Source organism: Mustela lutreola, chromosome 7, assembly GCF_030435805.1.
Source record: "Mustela lutreola isolate mMusLut2 chromosome 7, mMusLut2.pri, whole genome shotgun sequence".
Taxonomy (NCBI): Eukaryota; Metazoa; Chordata; class Mammalia; order Carnivora; family Mustelidae; genus Mustela; species Mustela lutreola.
In genome coordinates, this window is record NC_081296.1 from 59487658 (window position 1) to 59508731 (window position 21074).

General features: G+C 36.9%; 1 protein-coding gene across 1 annotated transcript; it reads left to right on the forward strand.

Annotated features, from left to right (window-relative positions):
• Positions 1–8114: 8114 nt before the first annotated feature.
• LOC131835289 (olfactory receptor 4F4) lies at positions 8115–12561 on the forward strand. Its single transcript, XM_059179645.1, has 2 exons — positions 8115–8180; positions 11590–12561. Exon 2 carries the CDS (start codon positions 11644–11646, stop codon positions 12559–12561), a length of 918 nt encoding a protein of 305 aa, XP_059035628.1. The 5' UTR covers positions 8115–8180; positions 11590–11643.
• Positions 12562–21074: the final 8513 nt, after the last annotated feature.

The window sequence follows — 21074 nt, forward strand, 5'->3', positions numbered from 1 at the left end:
GTTAAGATCTCCTACTATAATATATTCATATCAATATGACTCTTTATATTCATTAACAGTTTTCTTATGTAATTGACTGCTCCCATATTGGGGGCATAGATATTATAATTGTTAGATCATTTTGGTGGATAGTCCCTTTAAGGATTATGTAGTGTCCTTCTGTATCTCTGACTACAGTCTTTAGTTTAAAGTCTAATTTGTCTGATATGAGAATCGCTACCCCAGCCTTCTTTTGAGGCCCATTGGCATGAAAGATGCTTCTCCATCCCTTCACTTTCAGTCAGGATGTATCTTTAGGTTCAAAATGGGTCTCTTGTAGACAACATATGGATGGGTCCTGTCATTTTATCCAATCTGCAACCCTGTGCCATTATATGGGCTCATTTAGGCCATTCACATTGAGAGTGATTATTGATAGATAAGTTTTTATTGATATCGTGTTACCTTTGAAGTCTTTCTTTCTGTTGATTGTCTCTATATTTCTGTTCAATGCTATTCTTAGAATTTTTCCTCTTTAATATAACCCCCCTTAATATTTCCTGCAGTGTCGGCTTGGTGGTTGCATAGTCTTTTAAGCCTTGCCAGTCTTGGAAACTCTTTATCTCTCCATCCATTTTGAATGTCAGTCTTGCTGGATAAAGTATTCTTGGCTGCATGTTCTTCTCATTCAGTGCCCTGAATATATCCTGCCAGCTCTTTCTGGCTTGCCAGGTCTCTGTGGATAGATCTGACGTTATTCGGATGGGCTTTCCTCTGTAAGTAAGGATTCTCTTTGTCCTAGTGTCTTTCAAGAGATTATACCTACAATTATGATTCCTCAATTTGACTATTAGGTGTCTTGATGTTTTTCTGGCATCTATAATCTTGGGTGGATACCGTTCGGCCTCTAGTACATGAACGCTGGTTCCATTCACAAGATTGGGAAAATTTTCATGAAGAACTTGTGCCACTATATCTTCTAGACTTCTTTCTTTCTCCTCCCCTTCAAGAATTCCAATAATTCTGACGTTGGAATGTTTCATGGCATCATTTATTTCCCTGATTCTGTTTTCGTGGTTTCTAAGCTGTTTGTTCCAGGCTTCCTCCTGATCCTTTCTCTCTATCTGTTTGTTCTCCAGATCACTAATTCTATCTCCTGTCTCAGTTACCCTAGGTTTGAGAGAATTTAGATTAGATTGGAACTCATTGAGAGCATTGTGAACCTCAGCCTTGGTAGCTTTTGTCTCTGCCCTAACATTGTGAACATCGTGTCTGGTCGTTTTCAGCTCGGCCCTAATCAATTCTGTTTGGTCATCCATGGCTTTCTCCAACCTAGCTATTGCCTCGATAATTGTTAGCCTGAATTCTCTTTCCAACATATTGTCTATGTTGGTAGCCGTTAGCTCTGTTGCAGAAGGTCCATCCACTGTATTTCTCTTCTGTTGGGCATTTCTCCTCCTAGTTATTTTGGTGAGAGATGACTGAACAGATGTAGCTGGATGTATCGACCGTGGTGCAGTTCAGGGTGCACCCTGGAACACTTCTAGCAATCAGCATTCCCCACCCAAATGAGAGAAAAAAGAAAAGAAAAAAAAAGAGAGAGAGATTGAGACAGGAAAGATAGGAAAGATAAAAGAGAAGGTTCATCCCAAATGGGCCCCACGGTAAGATTTATGAGATATACAAACAAAAACAAACAAAAAGACTGATAAAAGTATATAACAAGAGAGAAATATATATATATGCAAATATATATATATGCAAATAAAGGAAGAACATCTCGAAAAGAACCTCAAGTGTAAGATTTATATACTATCAGTACAAACACAGAAACAGTGGTGGAATATAAAGATGGGAGAGTGGTTATAAATTCTCAGTGTGGCTGAGGAAGGTTGTTTTGATTCTTCCTGGATGTATCTTGATATCTTTGTCAAAGGACTTAACTTTCCTAAGATAAAGGGGGATTAAAAATTGGCTTACCTATAGGGGTAGTATTGATTGGGGAAAAGGGATTACTTTGAAGCTTAACTATATATGAATATTAGAAAATAAAAATAAAAAAGGAATAAACTAGACTGAACTAAACTAAAATTTTAAAAAAAGAAATTAAAAAAAGAAATGCAAAGAAAAAACACAGGTGTATGTATCAAAAAGTTCAGGTTAGAAGGATATTATGGAATTTGATGTACTGGACAACTCGCTGTGATGGTAAATAGGTTAAAAAAAAACTATATTAAAAAAATGAGCCAGAATAGTGGGAACAATTTAAAAATAAAAGTTGTCCTATGAAGTAGTGGTGGTTATTCTCTTGTAGTCTTTTTTTTTTTTTCTTTCTTTCTTGGTTGTTTTTCTGGGGGAGGGTTCCTACCACATGGGTTTTCAGTCAATGATGTTCCCTGAGTTAAGTCCTCCAGTCCCCCTCAAGGGGGTGGGCTCCGAGGAAACTGGTTTTTCAGGCTTTTGTTCTCTGGAGGTTTTTATGTTTGTTCACTTTTTTTTTTTTTCCTCTCGCCTTGACTGCTTTTAATTGTTTTTGTAGGTTTAGAGGAAAGCAAACTGCACCCTGACCTCCCTCTCAGAGAAAAGCCTCAGTCTGTTCTTCTGTGGGTGTTGCAGAGCCCATATAAATTTCCCCTTGGCCTCTGGCAGAGCAGGTTCCAAGTCACAGACCCTGGGGACACAGGATCTTCTGCATGTACCCAAAACCACAGCAATGGCAGCTGTCTGGGAAGCTGTAGACTGCCAGAGAGGTTCCAAGCAACGATTGCACACTGAGATTTTCCCACTGGCCCCGGGCTGGGAGTGCCTGGTCTTTCTGGGTCTAAGAGCACCCGGCTTGCGTGCACCTCTTCCAGGAGAGGCTGTGGGTCGTGCCTGCATCTCAGGCTCTGAGAAAGGGGTACAGGTCTGAAAGCACCACGTTGGGCCTTTGCACACCTCTCTCAGGGGAGAGTTTGGGGTGCACGTCTTAGGCTCTGAAACAATGGCGCGGGTCAAAGAGGGCTGGCTGGGCCTTTGTACCTCTCTCAGGGAAGGATGAGGGCACATGCATCTCAGGCTCTGTAGCAGGGCTTACGTGTTCTGCCATCTGGCATGGCTCCCATCCCCTCACAGGAGCCAGACCCCATGCAATCTCGGGCACGCTGGCGGCTCAGGGACCAAGTCCACCACACTCTCTCTGGCTCAGCGCTAGGGGAGGCTGTCCTGGTACCGGGGACTTAAGCCCCTGTTCCTAGCCACCCCGATTCCCACAATTCCCCACCCCCCATGATCCTTTGCTCTTTTGGAGTGCTCTCAACCAGTCTTCAAGTTAATGCTGGTCCCCAGACGCAGGGCACTCTTGCTTGTATTAGGGGTATTACTTTCCAACCAGTCACCTCTGGTGGCTCTCTCCCCATTTTGTTTATCTTCCAATATCAGTCCACCATTCCCACTCTGCTTTACCTGCCCACTGGCATCTACTGCCCCTGTAGAGATCCAAATGTGTATAATTCTGATCTCAGGCTGATTTCATGGGTGATTGGAGTTCTTTGGTGGGTAATCAGCTCACTTTAGGGTACAGATTAAAAAGGTGCCTTCTCCTACTTCCCCACCATCTTGTCTAAACCAAGGCCTTTATTTCCTTGTTTATCTTTTTGCTTGGATAATCTGTCCATTTCAGTGATGAGAGTGTTAAAGTCCCCTACTATTATTGTATTGTTGTTGATGTGTTTCTTTGATTTTGTTATTAATTGGTTTATGTAGTTGGCTGCTCCCATTTTAGGGACATAGATATTTAAAATTGTTAGATCTTCTTGTTGGACAAACCCTTTGAGTATGATATAGTGTCCTTCCTCATCTCTTCTTATAGTCTTTGGCTTAAAATCTAATTGATCTGATATAGGGATTGCCACCCCAGCTTTCTTCTGATGTCCATTAGCATGGTAAATTGTTTTCCACACCCTCACTTTAAATCTGGGTGTGCCTTTGGGTCTAAAATGAGTTTCTTGTAGACAGTATATTGATGGGTTTTGCTTTTTTATCCATTTTGATACCTTTTGTCTTTTGATTGGGACATTTAGCCCATTTACAATCAGGGTAACTATTGAGAGATATGAATTTAGTGCCATTGTATTGCCTGTAAGGTGACTGTTACTGTATATTGTCTCTGTTCCTTTATGGTCTACTACTTTTAGGGTCTCTCTTTGCTTAGAGGACCCCTTTAAATATTTCTTATAGAGATGGTTTGGTGTTTACAAATTCTTTTAGTTTTTGTTTGTCTTAAAAGCTTTTTAATCTCTCCTTCTATTTTCAATGATAGCCTAGCTGGATATAGTATTCTTGGCTGCATGTTTTTCTTGATTAGTGGTCTAAATATATCATGCCAGTTCTTTCTGGCCTGCCAGATCTCTGTGGATAAGTCTTTTGCCAATCTAATATTTTTACCATTGTATGTTACAGACTTCTTGTCCCGGGCTGCTTTCAGGATTTTCTCTTTGTTGCTAAGACTTGTAAATTTTACTATTAGATGATGGTTGTGGACCTATTCTTATTGATTTTGAGGGGGGGTTCTCTGTGCCTCCTGGATTTTGATGTTTGTTCCCTTTGCTACATTAGGGAAATTTTCTACAATAATTCTCTCCAATATACCTTTTGCTCCCCTCTCTCTTTTTTCTTCTTCTGGAATCCCAATTATTCTAATGTTGTTTCATCTTATGATATCACTTATCTCTCAATTTCTCCCCTTGTGGTAGAGTAGTTGTTTGTCTCTCTTTTGCTCAGCTTCTTTATTCTCTGTCATTTGGTCTTCTATATTACTAATTCTCTCTTCTGCATCATTTATCCGATCAGTAAGAGCCTCCATTTTTTATTGCACCTCATTAATAGCTTTTTTTTATTTCAGCTTGGTTAGATTTTAGTTCTTTTATTTCTCCAGAAAGGGCTTTGATTTCTCCAGACAGGGTTTCTCTATTATCTTCCATGCCTTTTTCAAGCCCAGCTACACCTGGAGAATCATAATTCTGAATTCTAGATCTGACATATTACCAATGTCCATATTGATTAGGTCCCTGGTCTTTGCTATGACCTCTTGGTGGTTTATTTTGGTTTTGTTTTGTTTTGTTTTTTGTTTTTGTTGTTTTTTAGTTGTTGTTTGTTTGTTTTGTGGTGAGTTTTTCCGCCTTGTGCTTTTATCCAGATAAGAATATATGAGGGAGTGAATAAAATACTTAAAGGGTGGCAAAGACCCCATTAAACCAAATCAGGAGAGATCCCACATCATGGAAGGAATAAAGGGGGTAAAAATAAGTTCAGAAAAAAAATTAAAGACAGAAAAAATAAAGAAAAAATATAAAAAAGAAAAAAATATATATATATATATTAGATTGGTGAATAGAACAGGGTCCCCCACTTAATTTGGGGAGTATTTTGGTCTCTTAGGAGATACTACCTTCCCAAATTTTAAAGAATGAAAAGCATATATAAGGGTAAACACAATGAAGGAATGTAATATGATATAAATATGAAAATTGTTTTTAATTTCTAAAAAAGGAATTGATAAGATAAGTTGGTTGGGAGAATAAAGAAAAAGAAAGTGGAGAGAATTTGCTCACACTGGAGACTAGAACAAAGCCCTGTGCTAGATTTAGGGTATATTTTGATCTATTAGAAGAAGTTGTATTCCAAATTTTTTCAGAAGAAAAAACCCTATATGTATACAAAAAATAAAGTTAGATAAAATGAAGGATAAAATATGACTATAGTAATGAAGGTTCAAAAAATATTTTTTTGAAATTTATTGTTAAGATAAACTAGTTTAAAAATGTTGAAAGAGGAAAGGGTAAAAGTTAAAAAAATTTAGCAGAAGAAAAAAATAAAATAAAAAAATATTAACTTTACAAGACTAAAGAATCATGGAGAGAAAGCCATGAACTCCATGCTTTGCTTTCTCCTCCTCTGGAATTCCGCTGTTCACCTTGGTAAGTAAACTTGGTTGTGGCTGGATTTCTTGCTGATCTTCTTGGGGAGAGGTCTGTTGTACTGATTCTCAAGTATCTTTGCCCGAGGTGGAATTGCACCTCCCTTACCAGGGGCCATGCTAAGTAGTTCGCTCAGGTTCCCTTTCTGGAGTTTTTGTTCCCTGAACTCTTTCCACAGAGTTCTGGAGGATGGGAATGAAAATATTGGTCTCCCAATCTCCAGTCCAGAGGAGCCGAGAGCTTGGGGCCCCTCTCTTCAGTGCAACCTCAGAGAAAAGCGCTCAATCACTCACGTCTCCCTGACCTCCGACTGCACTCCAAGCTCACCCAGGCTGTGACCAAGCATCTGTCTCTGGCACACAGCCCCACCTGGAGTCTCTGGACCCCACAGATCCTTGCACTCTTACAGGGGAGTCTCCCTGGGTCTTGTGGGTTCCCCACTCACAGAGCAGTGACCTGTGCCACAGATCACAATTTAAGGTACCCCGAATTGAGAGTTCACTCCTTGGCTCCATCTCTGTAGCCAGCTTCTCCGCTCTAATATCTGTGAGCTCTGTAACACTCAGACACCCCTGATCCTTCCATGACCTTGCAGGACCTGAGACCATGCTGTCCCCACGTGGGCTTCACCCTGGTTTAGCCTCTGGAGCGATGTCCCTCAGTGGAGCAGACTTTTAGAAGTTCTGATTTTGTACTCTGTTGCTCCACCACTTGCTGGGAGCCAGCCCCTACCCCCATGGTCTATCTTCCCGTTGCTTTGGATTCATTTCTCCACCAGTCCTACCTTTCAGAAAGTGGTCAATTTTCTGTTTAGAAATTTTCTGTTAGAATTTTCTGTTTAGAAATTCTGTTCTGTCGATTTTCTGTTTAGAATTGCTTCTCTTCTTCTCTTCAATCTCCTGTTGGATTTGTAGCTATTCTTAGTGGTTTTATAAGCTATCTAGTTGATCTGCTACCTGATGTCATCTCAACCTGCTACTTCTCTGCCATCCTGACCCCTCCCTCCATATTTTAATATCAGAACTTTATCTTATTTAGGAACTTTCACCATGACTCTTTTTAAAAAAAAGAAAATTCACCTTTAACAGAGAAAGAAAAATACTATATGATATCACTTATTGGTGAAATCTCAAACAAAAAAACAAACAAAAAACAAACTGACTCTTAGAGAAGAAAACCTGGCAGATGCCACAGGGCAGATGGGTGGAGTATAGGAGAAATAAAGGAGATTCATAATACAAACATCCAATTTAAAGTAAGTCAGTTACAGAGATGAAAAGTATAGCATATGGAATAAAGTCAGTAATATTGTAATAATGTTGTATGTTGCCAGACGATGACTACACTTAGTGTGCTGAGCACTAAGGTACAGAACTGTCAAATCAATGTTTTATACATTTGAAAGTAACATTACATTGTATGTCAACTATATTTGAATATAAAGAGAGTTAAAGGAAATGTAGATGTAAGAAAATAAAGTTTCATTTGCACAGAAAAAAAATCACCCTTAGATTTAGTGAGGTACTAGAAATACCTAAGAAAGCTGAGAAATTGTGACAACAGCTCCTGACTCAAGAAGATTCCATGTGTATCCTCAAGGGAAAAACCTGTGAGACTATATGACTTAGTCTTAGCACTCAAACTTCAGGCTGGCTATTTCCAGGTCTCCTCACTTGCCTCTGGTCAAGTCATAAATGGCTTTTAACCAAGTGACTTACTAAGGAACACCAATCAGACACACTTTATTCTCTTGGAAATGTTTTGCTTCAAGACAAAGTGAAAAAAAGAAAATCTGTACACTTCCATGCTCTGAAAATTGTTGCAGTCTCTTCCAGATATGAAGGAGGTAGGTGGAATGATGAAAGTGAAGTATAGTAGCAGAACTAACCACAGTGTAGCATTTTATTGACAACGAGATGCTTCTACTAGTAAGAACCCATTTGGCAGAATTCAATTGCATGTGCATCTTCAAGAAAAATGGAAGGATCCTGTGAGGTCAGTTCAAATATTTAGAAGAGTTAGTATGATTATTAAGAAGGATTGTCCTAGGTGTGTTATAAAACTTAGTATATGTTATACAAGTGTTCTAAGTGTTTAGTCCCTCTGAGTCTTTCAGGCTAATTTATTATTTCCTCTCTATTTAATGATCCCTTTTGCATATACCCAGAAGCAGTGTTCTCTTACCCACCTCTATCCCTCCTTCCTACACTACAATCTGGTTTGGGATATTTCTTTCACATACAGGTATTAATGATACTTTTAGAGTTATGGAATTTTGCCTTAGAGATATTTTGGTCCAATGAGCTTATTTGTAAACAGGAAAACTAAGGCTTTGAGATTCTGAATCACATGCTAAAATCACACAGTAACTTTGTAGTAAAACCCCAAAGTCTGCTGACTTCAATCTCAGTGAAACTTATGGGGACTTTAGGTATTTTTCTTTAAACAAGGGTAAAAGATATTTAGGACAAATGTAACACTCTCAGTGTTGAATTTTAAGTTTAATCTAGTACATAGGGAAAGATTTTCTTATTCATTTGTACCTGGCTTTTTCCTTCCTTTTCTTCATATTTCTTTCTTTTTTTTCTTTATTTTCAGCGTAACTAGTATCCATTGTTTTTGCACCACACCCAGTGCTCCTTGCAATCTGTGCCCTCTCTAATACCCACCACCTGGTTCCCCCAACCCCCTACCCCCCGCCCCTTCAAAACCTTCAGAGTCCATATTCTCTCATGGTTCACCTCCCCTTCAAATTTCCAACTCCCTTCTCCTCTCCATCTCCCCTTGTCCTCCATGTTATTTGTTATGCTCCACAAATAAGTGAAACCATAGGATAATTGAATCTCTCTGCTTGACTTATTTTACTCAGCATAAACTCTTCCAGTCCCATCTATAAAGAACTCCTCAAACTCAACATACACAAAACAGACAATCATATTAAAAAATGGGTAGAAGATATGAACAGACACTTCTCCAATGAAGACATACAAATGGCTATCAGACACATGAAAAAATGTTCATCATCACTAGCCATCAGGGAGATTCAAATAAAACCACATTGAGATACCACCTTACACCAGTTAGAATGGCCAAAATTAGCAAGACAGGAAACAACATGTGTTGGAGAGGATGTGAAGAAAGGGGAACCTTCTTGCACTGTTGGTGGGAATGCAAGTTGGTACAACCACTTTGGAGAACAGTGTGGAGATTCCTCAAGAAATTAAAAATAGAGCTTCCCTATGACCCTGCAATTGCACTCTTGGGTATTTACCCCAAAGATACAGATGTAGCTGGCTCTTCATGAATGCTATAGCCAATGTCAAAGACTCTGCAGAACTTCTTCAATAAATTTAATGTTTAACTTAGAATCAATGGAATTCTTCTCAGACTCCTTGAGCCATTTTTGAAGAATCAGATATGAGCTTTGAAATGATTATAGAGGTAGCAGGTCCCCTTTAACTGAGAATCTACCATCATCACTCACTCCTCCATAGCATACATTCAGGAAATGAGACATCTTAACTCAGTGAGCAAGAAATTCCTTTTGCTGAGAAGCAGCATATCTGAATTCTTGTTACCATGCTATAAAGTCTTTTTTTCTGCAGAAAAGAAACCACTGGTCAGCTATCACCCTTGGTATATTTCTCATGGAGATATGAGTATCGAGTTTGTCCTCTCAGTGAAATGAAATGGTTGCAGTACATTAGTAAGTACTGAAGTTCCATTATAAGTTGCATAATTTGATTCTTAAGAACCATCTTAACCAATCAGTCACATCAGAAATGATCTCAAAACAGGAACCCCATCCTCTCTGTTGTCAGCAATCACTAGGATTGTATTTATTACTATGCTAAGCAGGAGGGAAGAGAAGGGTTATGCTTGTTTTATTATTTGAATTTTTTATACATGGAAATAAAATTAGAATTGCTAAATTCATACAGAACTTTGAAAACAGTAATAGGTAGTATTAGTGGGTAGGGCTAAGTAATGGATTTGGGATATGGAAGAGAAAAGTGTAATTTCCAAAAGGAATTCAATATCCATGATTAGGGAAATGTTGAAAAGAAATACTACTACTTCCCCCCAAAATTGGTAAAAATAACACACTATACTTTCAAGCTCCTTAGAATCCATCTTTTTCAACAATCACTCAGAATAAAATCATTTACATTATTTTTTTTTAAATCTCCCACATCCTGCTGACAAATGTCCTTCTCTTACTAACTTAACAATGGCTATTGTTCATAGACTATTCACCATTTGTTAGAAATTTGTATTAAACGATTGCACATAATTCTTCAACAGTTCTGTGCTGTACTCATAATAAAACACCTTAGCAGGCATTCCAGAATCCTTTTTCAATTTTATCTCCTACTAAACTCTTTCACATTATCTCTCCTGTGATTTTTTGCATTTTTCTCACTTTTCATTTCACCACTGAATCACGTTTTATTATTTCCCTGTTATTTTTTATTCTATTTTTGATCTTTAATTTTATTTTGGATTAAATCTTTTTCTTCTAAGCACTTCCATATCACTAAATGGTAAGTATGAATTCCATTCACTATAAGGCCTCATACCTTCTTTTCTAGAATCTTCATTTATTTTAACTTCTCCTAAGACTGGATCTCTACATCTGTCTTAGCTCTCACGTTTCTATCCAAGCTTCTCAGAAACTATGAAAATTATTTTGGAATTCTGTCCCTCACTCATACCCTATAGAGTATTAGATTAGTGGGCATTTTGAGAATTTTTAATCCAGTACATTCATTTTAAAGAAAGGAAAACAGAAGAATAGGGAGCTGAAATTCAATCATCTTGCTATCATTGTTATTTCTAGAATACAAGTAAAATCCATTAATGATTATTGGGGAGCCAGGGTTTCTCTATGAATCAGAAGATGATAAATCTTACTGCTAATAATTGTCTAAATCTATCATGCACTCACTAAATACAAAAATTGTCTAAAAAACTTTGCTTTTACTATTTCATTTGAAATTCATAATAACCATAAGAATTGAATATAATTAGTATCCACATTTGTAAAAATGGTAAAAATAAGACTTAAGTAGGGACCTTAAAATGTCCATGGATTACATTTAAAACTTGTGCATTACAAATTGCCTCACATATCAAAACTGTGAATAAGGATTTGTCTTAGTTTGTTGGAGAGGTTTCCAATGACCAAAATATAAAATTACCATTATGGGCTACAAAACCTCTAAGAGCACTTTTTCAAAAATGGATGTCATAAAATGCTGCTATAAATGTAAATATCATATAATATTGCATTTACTTAAGAGCTAAGAGAGTGGTTACAGAATATAAACTGTTTTGAAGCTCAAGGAAAAGGAGCTAAATGTAGGCTGGGGGTACAGACTTAATCTGGCAGAGAGGGCAACATGAACAAAGGTATTTTATTAAGATAAACCTAGCATAAATGGAAATACTAAGTAAACTTGAATAACTGGACTATAAGGCATCATCAAGAAAAGAGTGTAGGATAAAATTGTAGGTTTATATTGTGTGCATTTTGAAAGTGTTTGTGTAATAAACCACAGAAAGTCATTTTGTGAGTGAGCAGAATAAAACAAAATGAGACTTTGAATTGGAGTCTAATAATTCTGACTTCCTTCTTACTCTATTCTCCAAGGTAACTACAGAGGCTGTTTCTTGGAATGAATCAATAAGTGACACAAATTACTCCATGGTGACAGAGTTCATTTTTCTGGGACTCTCCAATTCTCAGGAATTGCAGATTTTCCTATTTGTGTTCTTTTTTGTATTCTATGTAGGAATTGTGTATGGAAACCTTCTTATTATCATAACTGTGGCCTCCGACTCCCACCTTCACTCCCCCATGTACTTCCTGCTGGCTAACCTCTCACTCACTGACCTGTGTCTGTCTTCTGTCACAGCCCCCAAGATGATTGCTGACTTTTTCAGTCAACGCAAAGTCATCTCTTTCAAGGGCTGCTTTGCTCAGATATTTCTCCTTCACTTTTTTGGTGGGAGTGAGTTGGTGATCCTCATAGCCATGGCCTTTGACAGATATATAGCAATTTGTAACCCCCTTCACTACACTACCATTCTGTGTGGCAATGTATGTGTTGGGCTTGTGGCAGCTGCATGGGGGACTGGTTTCCTCCATTCAGTGAGCCAGCTGGCCTTTGCAGTGAAATTACCTTTCTGTGGTCCCAATGAGGTTGACAGCTTTTATTGTGAACTACGTACAGTTATCAAACTTGCTTGTACAGACACCTATAGGTTGGATATCATGGTCATTGCTAACAGTGGTGTGCTCACTGTATGTTCTTTTGTTTTCCTAATCATCTCCTATGTTATTATCCTAGTGACCATCCAACGATGCCCTTCACACCAGTCATCCAAGGCCCTGTCCACTTTGACTGCTCACATCACTGTAGTTCTTCTGCTTTTTGGACCATGTATCTTCATTTATGCCTGGCCGCTCCCCATCAAGTCATTAGATAAATCCCTTGCTGTGTTTTATTCTGTGGTCACTCCTCTCTTGAACCCAATTATATACACACTGAGGAACAAGGACATGAAGACTGCAATGAAACGGTTGAGAAAATGGAATGTGAACTCTAAGGAAAAGTCTTAGATCTCCTGTAACCATAAGGCTAATCTAAGACAATGACCTAGCAAAGTTGATGAATTATTTAGTAACCTTCATGAAAATCTTACCTTCCATTTCCATATCCTCTAGTAATACTCTAAGATCTTTCACATATACCCTCTCAATTTATCCTTTGACAATTTTGCATTTTATATTTTTGGATACAGATAACATGTTGATATGCTTTCCAATATTATCTCACTAACCCTCAGAACAATGCCAAAAATCTGCCAATATTTGTATGCTCCTGTGACTAGCTGAGCAGTCCTGAGCATAATACAGGGAAAGATAGAAACTAGCCTGATTTATAATTTTTTTACATTTTACTCATTTTCGCTAAAAACATCAAGGAAGCAACTGCCACACACCTCACTCAAAAAATATTGTTAGTGATAAGCATATTTATCAGCTAACTTTTAATAGGTTTAGAAAAGAAACTCTTCACACTGTAATAGTTCATAGTTCCTCTCCAATCACTAGAGCAACCCATAATCCATGAGTTCATCATCAGGAGTGACAGGAAGAGGGAGTCTGCCTAATAGGCACTTAACATCCTGTGCATACAACAAAAGCTCATATGCAATAAAAGGTACATAGAAGGATCCAAGTCTCTCAAAAGGTTGGCACAAAGTACATCATTTTGGTCTGTCCATGTCATTTTCCATGGTTAGCTTTTAAGAACATAGAACTTTTGAAGTCAAACTAAGAACTTTTGAAGTCAAAAGAGATGGGTTCAACTCTACTTATGCATTACTAACCATCACCAGCCATTTTGTCTAACCTGCTTAACCCTCAGTTTCCATGTGTGCAAAAGAAGGATAATAATACCTATACATATTGTTATTATGAGAGATAATGAGACAAAAACAAAAATCAGATAAATAGCACATTTTGTGGCAAGTTATCTGGATGCAATAAATATCAAGTACTACTGTCATTATTATAAAAAGCCTCTATGCCAAGAAACAAAAAGTTCTCAACCTTTATTTTATCCCAACATACTTGAAAAATAGGATATACATCAATCTTAACAGAGGCTCATTTGAGGACATGACAGTTGTAAGTGTGTGTTTATTTGCAAGTGTGTACCCATGCTCATACATCCTACCGTGCTGGAAGACATGTCAAAAAGTCAAGATAGAAGTACAGGAATATAATTTTTTTAAAAAGCTTGGCAAATTAGTCTGATACGTAGCTCCACTCTCCAGCAAGAATCACTGAATCAGGCTAATATTGAAGATTAAATGTTCTAAGGAAAAAAAAAAAAAAAACGCATGTAGTTTTCCAAAGTGAAGTTTGAATTAATAAATGAGAGTCAAATGATAAAAGAATAAAAATTATGTTTGCCACAGGAAAAAAAAAAAGAGAATAGAAACTCCAGTAGCAGGTTAAAAACACATAAGAAAATAAGTATATGATAATGGCAGTATGTCAAATCAGTGGAGGAACGGAGAACCTGGTAATGTCATGGTAGAACAACTGGACAACAATACAGGAAATGATATATTGGACCTATTCCTCATGCCATATGCCAGGACAATTTCTAACTAAATTCAAGCCTAAGTCTTTTTTCTTAACTATATAAATATTAACAAAAAACATGGATTATATCTTTTTAACCCATGAATATGGTAAAGATTGATAATATTAACTATATCAAATTAAAGTTTTAAATGCATGATAAAACCATGAGCAAGGCATAAAAGTTCAATGTGATATTAGAAAAAAAGTGTTTACAACTCACATCACAAATAACAATAGCTATAACAGTAAAGAACTTCTAAAAAATACCAGCAAACAGATAAATGGGCAAAGCATGAATATATAATTGACATTTAAGGGGATATAAATGATGCTTAAATACATAAAAAAAGGTTCAAGCTCTCTCGTATTAAGATATATACAGAGTAAAACCAATGTGAATATCTGTTTTGACCATAACATATGAAATATTTTACTTTAATAGTTAATAAAACAAACTGTTGGTTCAGCTATACAGAAAGGGGCACCATCTGCATTGTTGATAAGAATACAAAATAGTGTTACCTCTTGACATTACTTATGAAATTTAGCATGCTACTAACTTCTCATCCAACAATCCTAATTCTATCCTAACAACACATTTCAAAAATACAAAATAACCAATGCACAAGGTTACTTGTGGCAGCATTGTTTTTAACAGTAGAAGATTGGGAAATACCCAAAAGACAATAAGAAAAATACTGCATAAATTATACATAATGGAACACTATGGTACTATAAAAATTGCTGAGGAATATCTCCAAATAACATCTCTGGAGGAATCTCCAAGGTATATGTTAAATAAAAACAGTAAGCTGAAAAAGAATATCTCCAGGATGTTAATTTTTATGTTCAAATGGGGATACATGTACTAGGCTTGTATGTATATATAATTTATAAACATATATTTTGTAAATACTTATAGAAATATATTTTCAACAATAAACAAAAAATTAAAAATGGTTTCTTATGGAGAGAGGAAGACATAGGGCAAAGGACAGGGATAAGAGGTAGATTTTTCAGAATATGTCTTATTCTACAGGTTTTTTTTTTAAAGATTTTATTTATTTATTGACAGAGAGAGATTACAAGTAGGCAGAGAGGCAGGTAGAGAGAGAGAGGAGGAAGCAGGCTCCCCGCTGAGCAGAGAGCCCGATGCGGGACTTGATCCCAGGACCCTGAGATCATGACCTGAGCCGAAGGCAGTGGCTTAACCCACTGAGCCACCCCAGCGCCCCTTATTTTGCAGTTTTGACATTGAAATCATGTAAATGTTTTTACATAATTAAAAATAAAATTAAATCAAAAGAAAAATTTTCTCTAAGGTAAGTCATAAAAGGAATCTCAAAAACTTTGAATATTAGTTCTCTGAATTGTGGTCAGAGAACATGACCACAATTCAATTAAATTAGAAAGTAACAACCATAAGATATATAGAAAAACCAGGTATATTAAAACTAACCATCTATCTCTGAACACTTTCAAGGAAGAATCTGAAAATATTTTAACTGAATTACAATAAAATTAGAATATGTCAAAATTTGTTATGCAACTAAAGAGAACTTTGAAATGTATTAGTTTAACATTGTGTTTCAAGTGGTAGAAAGCATTATCTAAGCTTCTCACTTAAAAAGTTAGGAAAAAAAAAAGTACATTAAATCCAAATAAGCAGAAATCGAAATATTACACAAAAGAGAGGGAATCACTGATAGAAAACAGACACAACATAAATTTTGTATTAGTCGGGATCGCCAGAAAACAGAACAATAGGGTGTGTGTGTGTGTGTGTGTGTGTGTGTGTGTTCGTATCGATTTTAAAGAACTGGCTCACCCAGTTGTGGAGACTATCAAATGCAAAAGGCTGGCAGACTGGAGACCCAAGGAAGAAGAGCTGATGTTGCAAATTGTGTCCAAAGGCAGAAAAGCCCAGCCCACAATACAGAGTGGTCTTTACTGGAAGTGTTTTGTTTTCAGTGTTACTCTTATCTAAAAAATACCTCCAAAGATGTGATACAAAAATCAAAAGCTACAGAAAAATTAAATAAAATTAGACTCCGTCAAAATGAAATACTTTTTTTGTTCCAAATGTCACCATCAAGAAAGGCACAAGACAAAGAATGGGAATAAATTTGCTAATTACGTAAGATAAGGACCTCATATCCAAATATATTAAGAACTCTTGCAATTCAATAATTAAAATTACCAAAAAAATTAATAGGCATTTAAAATAAAAGATATCAAAGGATGAATACCCAACTTTTGTAGCAACATGGACAGGACTTGAAGAGATTATGCTGAGTGAAATAAGTCAAGCAGAGAGAATCAATTATCATATGGTTTCACTTATTTGTGGAGCATAACAGCATGGAGGACATGGGGAGTTAGAGAGGAGAAGGGAGTTGGGATAAGTTGGAAGGGGAGGTGAATCATGAGAGACTATGGACTCTGAAAATCAATCTGAGAGGTTCAAAGGGGCGGAGGATGGGAGGTTGGAGTACCAGGTGGTGGGTATTATAGAGGGCATGGATTGCATGGAGCACTGGGTGTGGTGAAAAAATAATGAATACTGTTTTGCTGAAAATAAATAAATTAATCTTTAAAAATCAATAAATAAATAAATAAATAAATAAGAATATATCAAATAATCAGTAATTAAATTGAAAAATGCTCAACATCATTAACCATTACAGAAATGCAAATCAAAACCCCATTAAGATATCATTTCACATATAATTAAGATATCATTTCACATATAATTAGGAAGGCTCTAATCAGATTATAACAAGTGTTGGCAAGGATGAAGAAAAAATGGAACCCTCATCAATAAATGGGAATGCAAAATACACCTGCTTTAGAAAACACTTCAAATGTAAATAGACTAAAGGCTCCCATCAAAATACATAGAGTGGAGTCACGGAGTTCCCTAAGTCTATGCTTATGTTGCATAATTCTTTTTTCTCTCTTTTGTTGAACTTCATTATTTTCCACTATTTTGGCTTCTGGGTCACTAATTCATTCATCTACTTTTTCCAGCCTGCTGTTCATTGCAACAAGCCTGTTTCCAATCTTGTTTATTGCATTTTTTTTCTCTAGTTTTTTCAATTCTTCAATCTCCATGATAATGGGCTCCCTCATTCTTCTTTTCTCAAGCTTAGAGAGTATTCTTATGACTGTTGCTTTAAATTCTCCATCAAGCATGTTACCTTTATCTGTTTCACCTAGATCTCTGGCCATGGCCTTATCTTGTTCTTTCATTTGGGATGAATTCCTCTTCACATTTTGTTTAAGTGTCTATCTTCTTCTCTGTGTTAGAAAAGCACTTATATCTCCTGCTTCTGAAAGTAATGGCCTTGTGAAGAAGTCATGTAGTACCCAAGGCCTACTGCTTCAGGGAGTGTCCCCAGTGTGTGCTTCCTGCACTCTGCTGTTGTGTTTTGGCTGCTCTGTACTTCAGGCCAGTCATCCACAGAGGCTCTGCTTGCCTATAGTGGGAAGTGTTTGGTCCCTGGCCTGAATACAGCCACTTTTAATTAGATGTGCTTTGGTCTGCTTGTGAAATGAGACCTGTCACTGGAACTGAGGTGCTGGAAAATACTACTGGGTATTTACACAAAGAATGCAAAAATGCTAATTCAGAGGGATACATACACGCCAACAGCTATTTCAGCATTCTCTGTAGTAGCCAAATGATGGAAATTAGTAATCATGGAATGATGAATGGAAAAAGATGTAGTGTATATATACATTATTCAGCCATGAAAATTTTGCCATTTTCTATGACATAGATGGAACCAGAGAGTATTACACTAAGCAAAATTAGTCAGCCTCACTTTACCTCCTGAGCACCTCTAAGCCAGGGATGTACTCCACAGTCTTATAAAAGTTCCAGACTTATAACAGACTTATAAAAGTTCCAATTTCATGTTCTGCTACTTAAAATACTTTGTGGAGCCTCCTTAAGCAGGCTTCCTCGCCTCCACTGTTTCCTCAGATATATCACCCCAGACTCAAGTCTCTGCACCTCCTACCTTCCAAAAAGTGGTCACTTTTCTACTTACAGGATTGCAGCATTTTCCTTAGATCTCCAATCAATTTCACAGGTGTTCAGAATGATTTGGTAACTATCTAGCTGTATTTGAGGGACCAGGAAAACTTAGCACCCCCTACTCCCCTGCCAACTTAACTCTACCCTACTGGAATACTCTTTCATTTTTAAAGGGTGTATTAATGTGTTAGCATGTCCAGTCTTTCCCAAACAGAATACTGTGCCTTATAAAAAGCCAGAGGAGAAACCATAAGTTGTGGAAATAGAGGAACATCTCCTTGTTTGGAAGCAAAAACTGCCACAGTATATCCCACTTTTTAAAGAACTTGGTTCCCCTTTCCTTATGCTGTCACAGATTCTTCAAAGTGATGGTTGGTTTAATTTTCACAAAAAGAAGACAAAACAGAAGTGACAAGTCACAGTGCACTGCTGCTCATTGTTGATAGTCATATTCTCCTCTATTACCCTTTCTAAATCCCTCTATCCTCAGGCAGTTCTCATGATGATCTATGTTACTTGCCTGCTGAGGTGAGCCAGGTTTTATGAGCAGTCTGAGCCCTAGTTAGTGTTCTCACCAATATACTGTAGCTACACTTGCTCCACAACTGTTATCATCCATCATGGAGCCAACAAGGCATGGCTCAGTGATCCCTAGTTTTAGACAAACTCTTCACTGTATCATCCATTAAGAGGCAGCAACATGGTATTTAACCAATATGTAATAAAAATGAGGTAACTCAATCTTCTAAATGCTGGTCTTCCAATATGAAGAACCTCAAGTGGAAGAAAAGCAGGTAAACATTTTAGGCTTATTATAACCCATACTGTCTCCCAAAAGAAGCATTCCCCCCACTACAACAAAACCTAAAATTTGAGAGCAGAAAACAGAAACTCCACACAAAATTCACTAAGATCTGATAGGATACACTACTGTTTTCTCTACACCTTTGGTTACAAAATATATATATTTTAAACATGGAAGACACAGCACCATCTGAAGGTCATAGATCAAAGCACATATCTTGAAGCACAGACCCCACCTCTACATGGTATCATCTTCAAGATGGTGCCTCAGTTGTAACTTTAACAGGATATTCCAATGTTCTATCAGATCCACAGCTCCTAATCATGCAATGTAGAAAGGAAAAACAGGTTCCTTAGTTCTGCATGCTTTCATGTACCTTCTCAGCTACAAAGTGAGTAGTCTTGGTCTAAGGAAATATTATGCAAGATTTCATGCTGGAAATCAGACACTGTGGATACTTGATAGTGGTGCAGCCAAATGCTCAAATTAAGAAAGATAATAAATACTCAAAATATATAAATGAATCCCCAAAGGATAAATCTCTGTCCCCTATAGTTTAGAAAGTGTTCAGTGTCAGTAACTACTCTCAACTGATTCATTTCAGTCCTTAAAACATCGTACCATTTCAAGGCTCTCCCTGTACTGTGGACAGGTCAAACAGTCTACAGTGGCAGTAACATGTAATAGCTCACCCTGTAGAGCTTATACATAGCCCTCCTTTCTACCATGATGTGTCCTTCATTCATGGGTCCACTGTGCAAGCATTAGATTAGTTAAAGAGAATGCAACCATTTATCTTTTAAATTACCTTGTTGAACAGGTTACACCTAATGATTCCTTAAGTTGAATTCTCATTGTTAAAATAAGTTATATAATTTCACTCTACTGGTTGAAACCAGACTTACAAGTTCCACTCCAATAAAAAAGAAAAAGAAATACTTAATTCCACTAGGGAATTCTCCAAAAAAGTAACAAGAAAAATATTCTAAATTTCTTTTAGAAATATAGATTTTAAAAGGTGAAACAGCTTATCTGACAGATATAAAATAAAGGGTCTGTCATACCAAAGACACAACTATCAAACTTCTTACTCAGTTACACACTTTTCTAATAATTCACGAATACATGTAACTGCAAGATACAAGTGAAGCAGATGTCTGAGAGTGCCAATATAACTCCCCAGGTTCTCTTTTGTTGCATGAGGATGTTACCTGGCCCAGATATAACAGATTAAGTCTCCAATGTGCATGAAGGATATCACTTACAAAAAGGGAGGTATTTGGTCATGACATATGCCTTTTTTATATTCCAATAAGCAGAGAGTAAACATTAATACTTTGTTATGGGTTCTGTCTCATAAAACATAAACTCCAGAGTCATTTACCATGAGCAAACTAAAATGACAAGGTATATCTTGCAACCATTCCATTTTCTATCTTCTAATAGAGACCACTAGGAAGAGAATCCGTTACCATGTTTTCATGGAGAGTTGACCAAGTAAATTCTTCCTGTTACTCCCATTCATTCCCTTCCTCTTTGCTATACCTCTCCCTGTCTCTGTCTCTCTCCCCACTTGAACCTTTTTCCTTGATCATGAAACAAAATGGTTATTGACCAGGTAATAAGACTTTCCTTCCAATAACCAAAGTATTTAAAAAGAAAATAACATTATAAGAAAGGAAAATAATAAACCAATTTGCATATCGCTTCAACACAGATACAAAAATCTAAAAAGCAAGAACAAAATAGAAACACTGATATATGTAAGAGAAAACACCAGGGTAAGTTAGTTGTATCCCAAAATGCAAGATTGTTTTAACATTTGGAGATCAATCAAAGGAATACACTATATCAAGTATATGAAGAGGGAAAAAAATCACACTACCTGTTTTGTAGATATAGAAAAGGCATTCTATTAAATCCAATATCCATTCTCAAAAAATCTCATAGCAAAAGTCCCAGCAAAGTCAGTATAAAAAGTGTACGAGGTTGAATAGTGTCCCCATAAAATTCATGTCTGCCCAGAATGTCAGAATGTGATCTAATTTGGAAACAGAGTTTTTGTAGATGTAATCAAGGTAGGGATCAAGATAACATCACACTGAACTAGGATGGATTTTAAATCCA